General features: G+C 35.9%; 1 protein-coding gene across 1 annotated transcript; it reads left to right on the top strand.

Moving 5' to 3' along the window:
• Positions 1-8649: 8649 nt before the first annotated feature.
• Positions 8650-14801, top strand: LOC113060367 (A-kinase anchor protein 12-like). The gene is made up of 3 exons (XM_026229227.1): positions 8650-9003; positions 10901-11000; positions 11182-14801. Exons 1-3 carry the CDS (start codon positions 8881-8883, stop codon positions 14799-14801), a joined length of 3843 nt encoding a protein of 1280 aa, XP_026085012.1. The 5' UTR covers positions 8650-8880.
• The last annotated feature ends 302 nt before the right edge of the window (positions 14802-15103 follow it).

Below are 15103 nucleotides of genomic sequence, written 5' to 3'. Positions count from 1 at the left end.
ATGACAGAATGACTTTAACTGCTGGGAGTTTCCGATAAATGCAAAACGAACTCTCTTGCGTTTAAAATAAAGAGTAACCTTGCAAACATAGTAATAGTACAGTTTTATTGATGTCACATTTGGAATCTAGAAAAAACTTAACATAGTAATTTTTCCCCCTTATTATACATAAATATACACCTTCCTCCAATTATTATCATAACACTGATGTTTAAAATCCCTTCCCATCATTTAACATTTCCACCTCACACGTTGCAGGTCACATCGCAGATCCTGTGGATGATTCTGTAGTGCAAAATCTATCACTTCTATTTTTATCAAGGCAGTTGAAAAAATAATCAGTTTATAACTGTGGCAGTGCTGGAGCCTAACTTGTCAATGCTAGTTTAAAAAAATAAAAACCTACAGCCTCTTTCCAAAAACCCAGCAAATGATGCTGCTTTGTTGTTTTCTTTAACCCATGACTGACAATCTATGAGACAAATAATTCATAGGTTCTTAATAAAATCCTTAATTCTAAATATTTCGACAGATTCTCTGGTAACAAGAAACCCAAACCAGTTGTCCTCTGAGGTATGTGGGTATAGGCATATTGATCTATTATTCTTTAAACAATTGGCTTTTTAGAGCGGATCTATAGGCCTGGTTAAATCATAACTTAGATACATCATCCATTCTGTTCACATGACAAGGAATTTTAGAGAAATTGGTCAAAATACAAGCCATTTCCAAAGTGTATATTGCTAGCCATTTTAAAGTTCAGTAATTATCAATGTCTGGCAGAATTATAATGTGTTAAGGCTCATAAATGTGTCATAAGGTGATCTAACTCTATTGATTGGTTTTACGTTTGTTTCTAGAACCAACAGAAAACTAGATGAGTCACAGTTATCATGTCCAAAGCAGAAGTGAAATAGCACATTTTCTGCACAACATGATAGCCATACTAAGCAACACAATTCTGCAGTGTGTGCACATGCCTGATAACACTTTACACAAGATGATTTTACAATCAGATGTTTATCTGTTGAATCTTAGAAGCAATTGGTGATTTGGTTCATGCACACACCACATGATGGCAGTAGAGCATAAATAATGAATGATTCTCAGACCCTTGTGGCCTTAACTTCACTGAAGTGTGAAATCTCTTTGCTCTCTTTACTCTATATTTTTGTGAACACTTGTTTGAGCATTGCTGTTTCTTTCTGTTTCCTGTGCTTTTTTTAAATTTAGGCTGACCAGAAGAGTCTGGGTTTCCTCTTTGTACCGTGGTTCCTTCCTTTCTCTCAGGGTCTCAGGGATTTTTGCTTTCTGTTCAGTTTGTGATTGCATCATAGCTGTAGGCCTAAAACCAATGCAAACCAATGTCAACTAAACTACGGCAGTCATGTATACTACAGTCATACAGGCTGATCATACAGTACATTGTATAATTGTATGTGTATAGCTTAGTTTACCAATGCCTCCACACTGTATGCTTGTGGTCTAATCCATGTGATCTTTATGTTCTTTTTGTTTATATAGTAGTTTTATGAAAATGTAAGTAGGTACTTTTCTTTGTGGTTGATGAACATTTTAGTAGTAATTGCATCCAAAGTGAAATTTTAACCTTTTAATGTCACATTATTTGTCCATCAGGGCCTGTAATATAGAAACATCTTAACCTAGAACCCAATCACTTTGGAAATCTTAAATCAAGAATCGAGATACTTTTCCTTTTCACTTGTACTTACTGTCGTACCACTTATAACGTACAGTATTACTGTATGTACAGTATGCACAGTAAGGGTTTTGCTTGTTAATGTCATAGTAATTATTTAAATATTAATTTTGCTGTTGATGTTTACATCTGATAGCATGCATATCAAGCTTATTAAATGCAACCGTTAGAAATCACATGAAGCAACTACTGACAGTAATTAAAACATGCAAAGAAACACCATAATTTAAATATAATTACCTCTAGTGCAGTCAGATGACGGCGATCAAAATATTTATTCAGGTCCATACACTGGTTTTAGATGTTGTTCAATGTCTTAGAATGCATTCTGTTTTTGACAAAACAAAATAAAAAAAACCTGCTAATTCTTTATCTGAAGCCATACAAGGAAATAACAGAACCATTTAAAAATTCTGACTTTTATCTATTTAAAACAAGTATTCAGTCTATCTAAAGCTTCAAGCTTCTTTCAAGATATGATTTTTTTTTTTTCTGATATAGATGTTGTTGGTGCATTTTCAAAAAAGTTTGCCTAATTCAAATGTATGGAAAGTTTCCTGTTTTGTCACAGTTTTATATAAGGTTGTTGATTTTGTACACTATATGACTTTAAACTGTTCAGGCTAAGACATAACTCTTGTTTAAAAGTGTTTTCATTGTATGCTCAATTTGTTTATGCATCTAACTGACTTACATCCTTCCGTCTGAAGTTCTACCTGCAGGGTCTGCAATGTGAGAAAGAGTGCATGTTCAACACAGTAAACTTAAAAAATTAGGATATTAAATCAATTTAGGGAAAAAGATAAGCAATGGGATAAAACCCCTTGGACTTGATGTCAGGAGAGTTCATGATCTATCATGAAGGCGAGAAGGTTTTCTTTAAAATGTTGGAATAGTTTTAATTACTTAATTCTTAGTTCATCTCATATGCAGAAAATGGAACACAGTGAATCCGGGACTTTGACATATTAGAAAGGATAAGTTAATTAGGTAGCTCACAAAGTGTTTACAACTTTCGGTCCTAATCATCATGTGCAGCTGCTTCTGTAAAGACTAGGTTTTGTGAATGGTTTATTGTTTCCGATGTGTGTGGAGATGACGAGGAAACCAAACCTTTTTACACTTTTACACTCACATATAAAGATTTGCTCGTCAGCTTTAGAAAAAAAAACTAAAAACTACTATTTATATTTTGTTTTTACTTTCATTTATTTTGAAACAAAATTGAAATGACAGTTGTTGTATATAAGGTAATGCAGATTTAATATGAATAACAAATTCTATATGCCGAAAACTATAGCACAAGTGTAAAAGGGAAATGTAAGCTACATTAATGATGTATTTCTGACTGATCTGACACAAAAATGTGTTTCTGTTGGAGTAATCTCTTTTTAATCAGGTTGAGGTGGTCATATACATGTTTTTTTCCCATAAAACCAGTTTAAATGTTACAAAACTTGGGTATACTATATACAATATTGTTATGCTACTCATCTTAGGAAGTACTATTTTTTTAATTGATCACCTGATTTCTTAATCATCTGAAAAATGAATATTAGAAAAATGAAAGTAGCAACTTAATCCTTTCAGGTTACCACATTGGTCCCACAAAAAAATGAATGAATGAATACATACATACATAAAAACATACATACATAAATATACATGCTTTTTTCTTAAATGTCCTCTGGCTCTCTGCCCTATTGTAAGTTTGTTTGCATTAAATTACACCAAATTAGATACTTGTAATTCACTTATGATTAACAAGTAACCACAACACACAATTATGTAATCAAACATCCTGCAAACTGGGAAATCTCCATTCCATTTCCCCATTATATCTACAAATGAAAATATAATGTACTGTTAAACATGAGTAGTTAAATCTGTGATTGGTGACATAAATTGGTTGCAAAACAAGTGTAGATGAACAGACAGACAAACTCTCACTTACATGTCTGTAGGTTATTCCCAGGCATCATTTGGTCCTGTTTCCAGGGCCTTTAAACTGTATCATGTCTGAAGAAAACATCAGCTGGTTTTGGTTAGCTGAACTGTGACTCAAATTAACTGATCCTGTTAACTTCGTATGAGAATCTCCACAGAAGCTGCAGTGTTTCAGGGCTTTTGATTGAATTAGCGTTCATGTTTGTCATGTGTTTGGAGATCTTTCTTGGCTCAATAATTGGCTGTTGCTGTTACCGTCCATTTCTTTCATAAAGGAACAAAACAAAGATAATTTGTTGTTATTACTCAACAACAACAAATTATTCAATTTAAATGAACAATGACACATTAAAACTATATCTAGAAGTTTCCCACAAACAATTACTGTATCCAGTACTGGTCAGGTCACAAATATGTGGTGGTGTTGTTTTTTGTCTGCTGGGAGATAAGCTCTTTTCTCACATACTTTTCAGTTTTGCTCCCACAATTAATCATTTATTTTAGGAAACACTCATTTTAGAGAACTCATTTTGCTATATGTGTGCGCTGTCGGAGAGACGCTGTCAGGTTAAATACACACACTTGTATATGTCAGAATGTCTGTCTTTGCAAGTATCTTCTTAAACACAGTAATTTAGGTCTTATGTGTAAGCAAACAGCTGAGAAAGAAATCGTGTAATGGTATATTGGATCTGGGCAGCTCTTAAAGTGACAGCAGTCTAATATTCCTGCTGCCTGTCATTCATGTTAATCAAACAACAAAAGAGAGAAAATCTCGCACTGCTCTTATACATATTATATATATATATATATATATATATATATATATATCTTATATATATATATATATATATATATATTGTGATATTGACACTTCAATGACAATGACATTTCAATGGTGTCAAAAATTTGATATGAAAAAGGCCTTATTTAAAGCAAAAATAACTTCCATGATATATATCGTTACTGTGAAATAAAATTACTCATATTGTGATATAACATTTTGGTCATATTGCCCACCCCTACTCCTGTATCTGAAATGAAATACATTTCAAAAATATTTATTTTCAGTTAAGATTAATTTTATTTTAAGTAAAACATTTTTTTTTAATGTTTTAGTTAACCTTAATAATCCTGCTTATAGTAGTTTGCTTGTTTATTTATTTTGTAAGAACTAAAACTTTTTCATATGCATGCATTTAGAATGTGATAAAGTCAAAAGGTTATTGAACAGCTTGTAGAACTGTCACTTCCTGCTCTATGCGGAGTGATTCAAGCTTCCTGTGAGATTTGGGTTCAACAACTTTGGTTTCAGGGGGCTCAGAGTCCACCGACATGAGTTTCTCTCTCCAGTGTATGACCCTAAACTGATCCGTAGCATCTGTGCACCGGCAAATGAGCTAACAGGAACATTTCATCTGCCCTAGATGCGTTTATTTCCTGTTTTGTGTTATCTTGATCTTTAGGCCAGTAGTTGATAATGTCTTTATGTTGATGATGTTCTTCATAAAATAAAATTGTGTGAAAGGTTGAAGGTGAGCTGTCTTGTTTTGGAGTCAATCTTGTTATTTGTAGCCCAACTGGGCATTCCAAATAATTGTATTTTTGTTTGGTGCAGCGGAAATGGCAAATAACAAATTTTGTTTTACAACCCATTATAATGCTGAATAGAACAATTCTGTTTGCTGTTAAATGAGTAATAGTTCACTTAAAGGGGGGGTAAAATGCTCGTTTTCACTCAATATCCTGTTAATCTTGAGTACCTATAGAGTAGTACTGCATCCTTCATAACTCCAAAAAGTCTTTATTTTTATTATATTTATAAGAGAAAGATAGTCTGTACCGATTTTTCCCGGAAAAACACGAGCGCCTAGAGGCGTGACGTGTGGGCGGAGCTAAAGAATCACGAGCGCCAGTAGGCTTTTGAGTTGAGAGCACGTGGAAGCTGTGACACAGATCCAGAGGCTGAAATTTAATAAGAGCAGCATCAGCAAAGGCGGTATGCTATGTGGTATGTACTGAAACTGTATATATTTGCTTAGCGGTTTTGGAAAATGATGAAGTTCCACTTTATGTCGTCTTTTTTTTTTTTTTTTTTTTTTTTTTTTAAGCTGTACATGTGGAAAGTGCAGTTTGATGACAACATCGCATGTTGTTTACTTGATGTGCTTACGGGCTGATAGCTAAGTAATGCTGTTTCTCTTTTGGTAATCTGTGCAGGGTTGTCTTGCCCTGGCAACCAAAAACACACTTCTTTTGTGACTTTTCACGACGCTCTCCCTCTGATCAGGCTGTGCTCAGCCTCTCAGTGCTCTGGGACCCATATAAGGAAATTCCGCTCCATCTAACATCACACAGAGCCATACTCGAAAAAAACTTTCCGAAACTTGTGACAAACCGGAAGAGGTTTTTTTGGAACAAAAATACTCCTTCAAATGTACAACTTAATTTTTGAAACTTTGTCCATGTTTAGCATGGGAATCCAACTCTTTAACAGTGTAAAAAACTCAGTATGCATGAAATAGCATTTCACCCCCCCCCCCCTTTAAACAGGAACATCCTGCTATTATAGTTACCCACCTCATGTGTTTTAAGAGAATGCATTAACTAATAAATGACATACCATGAGATGCAATGTATCTGTGTGTAAATGCATCAATGTCAATATGAACCTGATACATCATGACGTCACTCACCATTGTTTCTCATCATGTTCTTTGTGACTGTAGCAGGTTTGGATGTGTGCAATCTGAGCTTGTTATGCCACTGTTTTGTCCTTTTTGGAGCTTGACAGCCTTTGGTGTCTACATTTGCTGTATAAAAAAATACATCATACACCTTTACTGTTTGTGAAACTCATGGTTTCAAAATGACTAGAGGGGGCACAAAATGTTGAACTATCTTTTTAAAGTTGTGCAATAAACAACAAGTTGTTTTAGAAGTTAGAATTATCCTACTTTCTTGAAAGGTCAAACTTTTCCTCTGAAGGCATGGAAACGTGTTTAGATGAACTACTCGAGAAATGTGGACCGTAAGAACACCATTGCAGAACGTTTTATGCGTGGGTTGTTTGTCACACTCGTGATGTTTGAATTCACATGACCTAATTTAATCTCAAATTGCATTATGATGAAGGCTGTTCCTCCTCAGAATAACATTTGACCAGTCAGTTGATTTTAATTCACCTTATTCCCATACTTTCCACCTTTCTGCTTTGGGGCAAGTGTTGCCCAAAATGGTTGGAAAATCTATATTTTTCTCTTTTTAAATAGTCCCGAATGTTAGAATGTCACAATTTACTCCCATTTCTCCAAAATTAGCAGGCTTTTCTCTTAATTCAATTGCATAATCCATTTGCCATTGCTGTAAGTTTTCTTACTCTATTCAACTATAGATTTCAACATGAAATCTGCGCTTACATGTTTTGTGCCTATATTTTAAAGTTTTCACATTGACTGAGGTACAAACAGATTCTAAATGAGGAGTTTGTGGTAATGTTTTATGCATCTTTTACAGTAGCTCATGTCCCAAAGTTCTGTATTAAAAAAGACTTTAAGTAAATCTGTAAATAATGACAATTATTAATCATTTCTGTCATCCTTCTAATATGCATTTCATTGACTATTGTTTAAATAAGGTAAAATTCAGTTTAGCACATTACTACAGTTTTAAAATAATGGCAAGAAACACATTGAACATGCAATTTTGAAGTAAGAAAACTAAAATACTATTTTCTTTATAAATACGCCAGTGATGTTTTATTTACTTTTTTTTAAACAGTGTATTAGTTACACTGCTGGATGCCTTTTAATGTTTATTAGTTTAAAAAAAAAGTTGAGTTGTTTGGAGACCTTTATTTAGTTTTTTTTTTTTTTTTCATTTCAATGAATTACAAATCCTACATCCCTATATAGTGATTCATATATTTACAATTAGATTAAGATTTTGAAGGTTTTGGCTTGGCTTTTGTAAGATATTCAGGGTTTGGAATTACTGAAATAGCTTTTTCTCAAGTGTTCGGTCCCAGCAAACAGAAGGAGATGTCCAAACTCTGCCATTGGAAAGCAGCTAAACACCATTATTTTTCAGCCGTCATCCTGGGAGTTCTGAGCCACATGTGTATGTGGCCACAATTATGCACACCCCTTATTATTAACAGGTTCGCCTACTTCTGTCAAGACTAATTTTAATGCTGCAGCATATACTGTAATACTAGAAAAGTCTATGCTTTCAATATTGCTAAAGCAGAAAGGCCTTTTTCTGTTCCAGCATGGTAATACTACTCTGCAAGCCATGCTTTATTGAAACTGTTGTGGGGGAAATTACTGGCATGCACTGCTTCAGATCAACTGGGACACCATCTGCAAGCCAGGACTCCTTTACCGACGCTCTTGAGTCTAAACTAGTGCAAATACCTGAATTTGCACGTTCCTTGTTCAATCAATGTTTAAGATTTAGTTAAAGGCAAGCCCCAGAAGAGCTTATCCTTTTATAGGGAGTGAGTTATGCTTTTTGCAGGCTTATTGAACATAAAATTACCCTCTTCAAACATTTGCAACAAAGTTGGATGCACAGTATTCTCTAGAATGCCAATAATATTGGTCTCACTGAAATAGGCAAAACTGTTCACTGGAATTACCTGCTATTTAGGGAGTATCCGCATACTTTATATGACTAGGTGAGCCATGTGAATTAAATTGCTGACCTTTCTTGACCTTTTTTTAGGTGTTCTGTTCTGAATTGGATTTGAAGTTATAATGACATTCAATTAAATAATTAAATAATTAAAATTACGTGTTTTCTTCGAAATTAGCGTTTTTAATAATAATAATAAAAAAAACAACTACTGTTATTAAACACATACAATAGGTACTATTTCGAATGTATGTAATCATTGGCCTATAAATGAACACATTTGATAAATAAAAAAACATAATTATAATTATGGAATAAAAACGCTCGTTGTAGAGGCTGTCCCTCGGTCATCCCAGGACTCTCGTTCTCTCTCTCTCTCCCAGTGATGCACCGAGGCGTGCCAGTGTGTTCATGTGATGCAGGAAGGATGTGTCCTAAAAGAGTCAAACTGAGCCAAACTGCATCACTTCTGAGTCCGATCACCGCTCAGCACTCATCTTCGGAGAATCCCCTTTTCGCTTTGCTGTTACATCCGGTGAAAGAGAAGAAACCGAAGAGAACGAGAGAAGGATTGTGAGATGGGAGCTACGGCATCATCCTCGCAGCGGGACGGTGGATGTGCGGAGGACGCAGCGGCGGAGGAGCTCACTGCAGCGGCCAGCGATGCTCGGGATGAGGAAGAGGGCAGTGCTGATGACAAGGTAGAATGCATGCAACCAGCCTCCTGCTGCAGACAAACGCCTCATAAAGTTTAAAAACACGAGCTCTGAATCCAGGGATGCGCACGGGATGTATATATATATATATATATATATATATATATATATATATATATATATATATATATATATATATATATATATATATATATATATATATATATAAAAAAAAACATAATGTGCTGCCTGCCTATCTAGACAACATTTTTTTGCTGTAATGCAGAACATGCATATGATGCTCAAAATGTATTGTAGGTAGACAAAACGATTTATTGTTCATAGGTTGCTCTTTTAGCTCAGGAAAAGGGATTTCTTAGTTTAGTTTATCTATCAGAGTAAATGTATAGAGTTACTGTATAAGATAGTGTGGACTTTGGTGCTTTTGCAAATCTGAGCACAGTTTTGAAACTGTAGAGAGGAAAGTAAATTTCCTAGTCTTGTTTACAGGAGAACATAATCCTCAGAAGGATTAAACTAAAGCAATACACTTTCACTCAGAAATTGCTAGTAAATGTCACAAATAATTGCATAGAAATAGCAGTAACACCATTAAACATGATATTTTAAAGTAGAAAGACTGAAATCATATTTTGTTGTGGATCTTACTCAGATAATGTTTATTTTACTTACTAAAGTTTTGTTTGATTTGCTTGGTGTAGAAAAGATTGATCAGGAATGTCCATAATGCAATATCCCAACTATCATTTGCAGCTATTTAAGTGCAGTAATAGTAGTCAAAAGAAGATTAGGTGACTTTGTCCTGTATAGAGGTGTTTAAATTCACTTTTCAAACAAAAAAAGAATTAGGTTCTGGTAGTTCAGATTAGATCGTGTAGTTAATAAGAGAGCATGTTATTTGATTTACATTAATTTTATATAAAAAAAAAATATTTATTTGAATTAATCTATGTAGTGAATTCAAGAAAATTGTATAGGACATTTAAACATTGTTTTTGACTGGTATTATTAAGACATTAAGGCAGAATTTAACATAACGAGAACTTCAGAAGTTGTAAAATTTGGATAAAGTCACACAAACAAGTCCTCTGACAAGTGTTTCTTGGTAATATTGCAGGCAGAATAAATCAATAACGCTGATAACTGATGCATCCTCAGTGGCTGGCAAAGAATATGGTATCTTCAAACTTTTTCAAACTTTAAATTCGACTTAAAAGTGTTTCATTGCTACTAAAATGCTTCTTATCATGTGGGTTGAATTTCTGCTTTGTCCTTTGATGTTTGTTTTCTTGTTCATCTGAATTATTTTATTGGATTAAATGTGTAAATTAAGCATTTGAAATGCAATTTCGGTTTATTTCAGCATATCACGACTCCATCTCCTTTAAGCATTTAAGTAGGTCAGTTGTTTTGGTCTTATGTGTGCACATAAATGGAGGGATATTTGTAGTACTTTTATTCCCAAAGGATTGAAGGAATGCTCCCTTACTGCACTGGGTGCATTGATTTTCCATGTAAAACATGATGAGGTCAGCCATGATTTAACAGGAAGTCTTTGAGATGGCTTTTAGTCAAAAGAGAGATCTGATACTCGACTTCCATATATGTGGTCAATTACTTATCCCAAGATCCATCTCCTTCAAACTACATTGCAATACTTAGCATTCAGAAAATGTGACATTGTCATAACTTTTGTAAAATGTTTGGAGAATATCTTAACTTGAATCTGACTCCATAGTTGTAAGTTTAGTAGCCTGAGTGAGCAGTGCTGTACACAAACAAACTCACTGATATTGTTGCCTAAAATAGCATATAGATCATATGTGTAGTTAAGAGCTAGAGTGATTTAAAGACAAATAATTAGCATAGTATAATTACCTTTGTTAGTCACCCCTTAATCTGTCCTGTCTTTTCCATTTAGTTATTACAGAAAAACGGGCAGATCTCCAGTTTGAATGTAAAGACACAGAACCATGCAGATGAATTAGATGGCAACTTTGAGGAGAGAGTACTTGCAGATGGTATGTAAGACTATATTATTGCTATTAATTTCATTGTTTTCCTCGTTGTTTCCAAATAAAACGAGAACAGCACTTTTGTATAGTAGTAAATATCCATGTACAAATATTTTATGTGTATAGCGCACATGTACCTTGCCACTTTTCATTCTTATTTTTATTTTTTTTGTTTATTTTTTGTCAGCTGGTTCAGGGTTTGTTACTCTGAAAGAAGATGGCACAGAAACAATTGAAGACCTCCAGGAAATGGATGCTCTTCAACCAGTCATGAAGAACGAGAGCACAGAGATGGTTAATGCAGAAGAAACTATGGAGGACAACCAAGTGAATGATATCAATGACATTGGCTTCAAAAAAATCTTCAGATTCGTAGGATTAAAGTTTACCCTAAAAAAAGACACATGTGAAAAGACTGAAGCAAATGAGCCAGAAGAAAAAGTCAGATGTGCCTCAGAGGACACCAGTGACATCCAGGAAAACAGTGCAGTGGCAGCAAATGAAAACACACCCGATGAAACTCAAAAAAGTGAGTTATCTTCCCAGACTGATTCAGCTGAACCCTCTCAACAAACAGAAAATATAAAGGAGCTGGATAAGGACTTAAAGACATTGGAGGATCATGTGGAGGACACACCTGAGAAAGAACTGTCAAAAGAAGCAAGTCCTGAGTCGGAGGAACCGATGTCACCAATCAAGCAGTTCTTTACACAAGGAATCTTTGCCAGTTTAAGAAAGAAAAAGAAAGAAGAGGAAATGCAAATAGAGAGTAAAGAAGAGGAGCTCAAAAGAATTGAGAAAATGGGTGTAGAAGAGGCAGAAAAAGAGGACAGTAAATGTATGTGCCTTGATATTCATTATATTACTTCACAGGAAGAAAAGGATTCGCAGGAGAAAGATAACGACGAATTGTTACCTGAAGGAGAGCTTCAGAATTCTCTAGAGAAAGATAAGGTACAAGGAAGTCCACTTAAAAGACTTTTCAGGAAATTTTCCACAAGAAGGCAGAGAGAAAGTAAAGCTGCAGAAAAGGTGATCGAAGCTGAGGAACAAGTCTCTGAACAGCCCAAACCATCCTCGGAATTGATAGAGCTTGCAAAAGTGGAGGAACCAGTGTTTGGGGAACCAAAAACTGCTGAAGAGGAGCTGGTGGCCGATGTAAGCCCTCTAGAGTCCAAAAAGAAATCTGACACCACCACTTCCTGGGAGGCACTGATTTGTGGTGGCTCTGCTAAAAAAAGGGCTAGAAAAACAAATGAGGATGAAAAGTCAGATAAAGGAGAGGGATATGAGAAAACAACTGACTCTCCACTTGGAAGTTCCATTGAGGGTGATTATGATCATCTCACATCATCTAATGAACAAACTGGAAGTCCTGCAGAAGGAGAGATGGGATCCACATGGAAAACATTAAAAAAGATGGTCACCCCAAAGAGAAAGGTCAGAGCTGGAGAAAGTAGTACCCCGGAGCAGATACCTTCAGACAGTGAGATGAGCAAAGATGAATCATTTTCTATGAAGAAACTTATTCCAGGGCATAAAAAGAGAAAATCGGATGCAAGGAAAGACCAGACATCCTCCCATGAGGGTGCTAAGGATCATGAAACAGGTGATGAAGATGATGAAACACCAGCTATCATTCCTCTGTCTGAGTATGAAATAATTGAGCCTGAAAGTCTGAAGGAGGTGAATGAACAACGAGTTGAAATCACAATCGAACATGAGATGCCAGAGATGACTTCACATGTGTTAGAACAGGACACATCTACTAACCTAGTGCCTAAAATTGCAGTAAAAGTTCCAGCTAACACTGGACCAACAGTCGTACATGTATTATCAGAGGACTTTGAAGAACTTGCAGACTTTCTGAGCAAACATCAGCAACTGAGTGATATTCCAGAAGAAGGCATCAATGAGGAAAGCATTGAAACACCAGTATCATCGGATGAGTGGACAACACAGGTTGACACCTTGGCTGAGGACATTGTAGAGTTGACAGCTGATGCGGTCACTGCTCCAGAACCAACAAGTGAGCAAATTACTGGGGATGACAGTACTGAAATGGTCTCGGCAGTCTCACAACTAACTGAATCTCCCAGGTCATCTGGACATGTTACACCAGTGTCAGCTGAATATGGCGTACAAACATCAGATGTGATCCTACAGGAAGCCATTCAATCCATTTGCATGACTCCAAGTGTTCAATCAGTAACTACAAAAGATGAAAGCCAAGAATCTCTGGCTGTGTCATTTTCACCTTATATTGTACAGTCCTCCACAACAGAGGAAACAAAGGTTTTGGTTGCGCATAAGAAAACTGAGGCAACAGCAATATGTACAGGCCTAGTATCTCAAGAAATAGAATCTGTTGAAGAACATCTCCCTGTACCCTTAATGGAGGCAACACTTGAAGTAAGTGATGCTGTTTCAACTGAATTAGTCTCGCATAACTTTACAGGTGAAACCGAAACTGCAGGACTTGGGACGGATGTGGTCTATAAAGCTGAAATTAAGGAACTGAAGACTGAGTATCTGAAAGTAATTGTAAATGAAAAAGAAGAGCCTCTTGTAGAAGAATCCAAGGAAACTCATATAGAAGACAAAAAAGAGGAACATACAGCTAGTATTGAATGTAGAATGGTGATTGAGATGATGCAAAGTGAAGACACCCATGATCCTGAAACGGAGTGTCCACTGCATTTTGTGTTAGATGAGCCTGTGTATGAAGGACAAGTAGCTGCTGAACCTGAAAAACAGCTGACACCTTTAGATGTTGAATTGTCAGCTGCTGAGTTTGAGCAAGCTGCACCCACGGAAGTAGTTGCATCTTTGACACACGGTGATGTGGAAAACGATCCTGATACTACCACAAGTAAAGAAGTCAAAGCAATTGAAATCATTGCTTCTGCTGTGGAGTGTCCAGAAACCAGAGAGACTGTTAGTATTGTAAGTCAAATTTCAGATCACATTCAGTCAGAGACACTGGATTTAGAAGAGAGTTTAAAATTGGAAGCAGTTGAAACAGTTGTAGATGTCTGTGAAACAAAAGTTGAAGTAAAAGATGCAGTCTTATTAGCAAGTGATTCAGCGGTGACCGTGGAGGACATCAGTGAGAAAACAGAAGAAAATGATTATGAAAAAATGGCACAGCTGGACATTAAGGAAATACATGTAGGAGAAGAGACTGTGGATGCTGTTGCTTCAGACATTGTTGAAAATATTGAGGTTGAAAATATGTCAGAAGCTGTAGATGAATTATTAGCCAGAGAAGAGTTGCCAGCCAAGGAAGTGTCACTTCCAGAATCAACATTAGTTGAAGAGCTCCATAAAGAAGACACTGATAGAAATTTGGATGATAAGAAAGTGAATGACAGTGCAACTGACAGAATGGATGGGATTTTTGTGAAAAAGGATGAAGAACATGGAGTAAAGGAAGGGCAAACTTTAACAAACACTGAAAGCAATGAAACAGAGAATGAAGATGTTTTTGTTCACGCAAGCACTACTGATGAATCTCCAGAAATAATTGTTGATGCAGGAAGTGAAAATGGATACATGGTTCATAAAATAAGAGAATGCACGGTTGTTCCTGACTGTTCAACAGATATATCTGAGAGCACAGAAACACCAGCCAAGCTTGAAGCTATTTCTGAAAGTCATACTGAAACCTCTAGAGATGGTGTTGCCAGAAGTAGAAGCAAAACCTTTAGCAACAGAAATTGTGGTTTCTCAAACAGGAGACTGGAGTCTAGATACCAAACCAAGTACAGAGATTCCCAAAGAGAATGCACAACCAGCGACAACTGAGAATATTAAAACTGGTAAAGTTTTAAGAGATGGTTGCAATTATTGAGAAACACATCAAAACAGTCTGGTATAGAGAAGTCTGTAGAGTCTGAACCTGTAACACAGTTCCTCGAAAAATCTAAGCTACCAAAGGCAACAGAACAAGAGGGTGAAGCAATAGATGGGGACCAAGCCCCAGCAACGACATCATCAGAAATGAAAGAAATGGCAGTTACAGATAAAAGAGATGAATTGGCTGTTGCTCCCAAATCAGAACCAGAAAGGGTTTGATTCAGAGCAGACTATGATTGAAGTGGCTGCGA

Source organism: Carassius auratus, chromosome 42, assembly GCF_003368295.1.
Source record: "Carassius auratus strain Wakin chromosome 42, ASM336829v1, whole genome shotgun sequence".
Lineage (NCBI taxonomy): Eukaryota > Metazoa > Chordata > Actinopteri > Cypriniformes > Cyprinidae > Carassius > Carassius auratus.
This window is presented reverse-complemented; position numbering and strand designations above follow the sequence as displayed.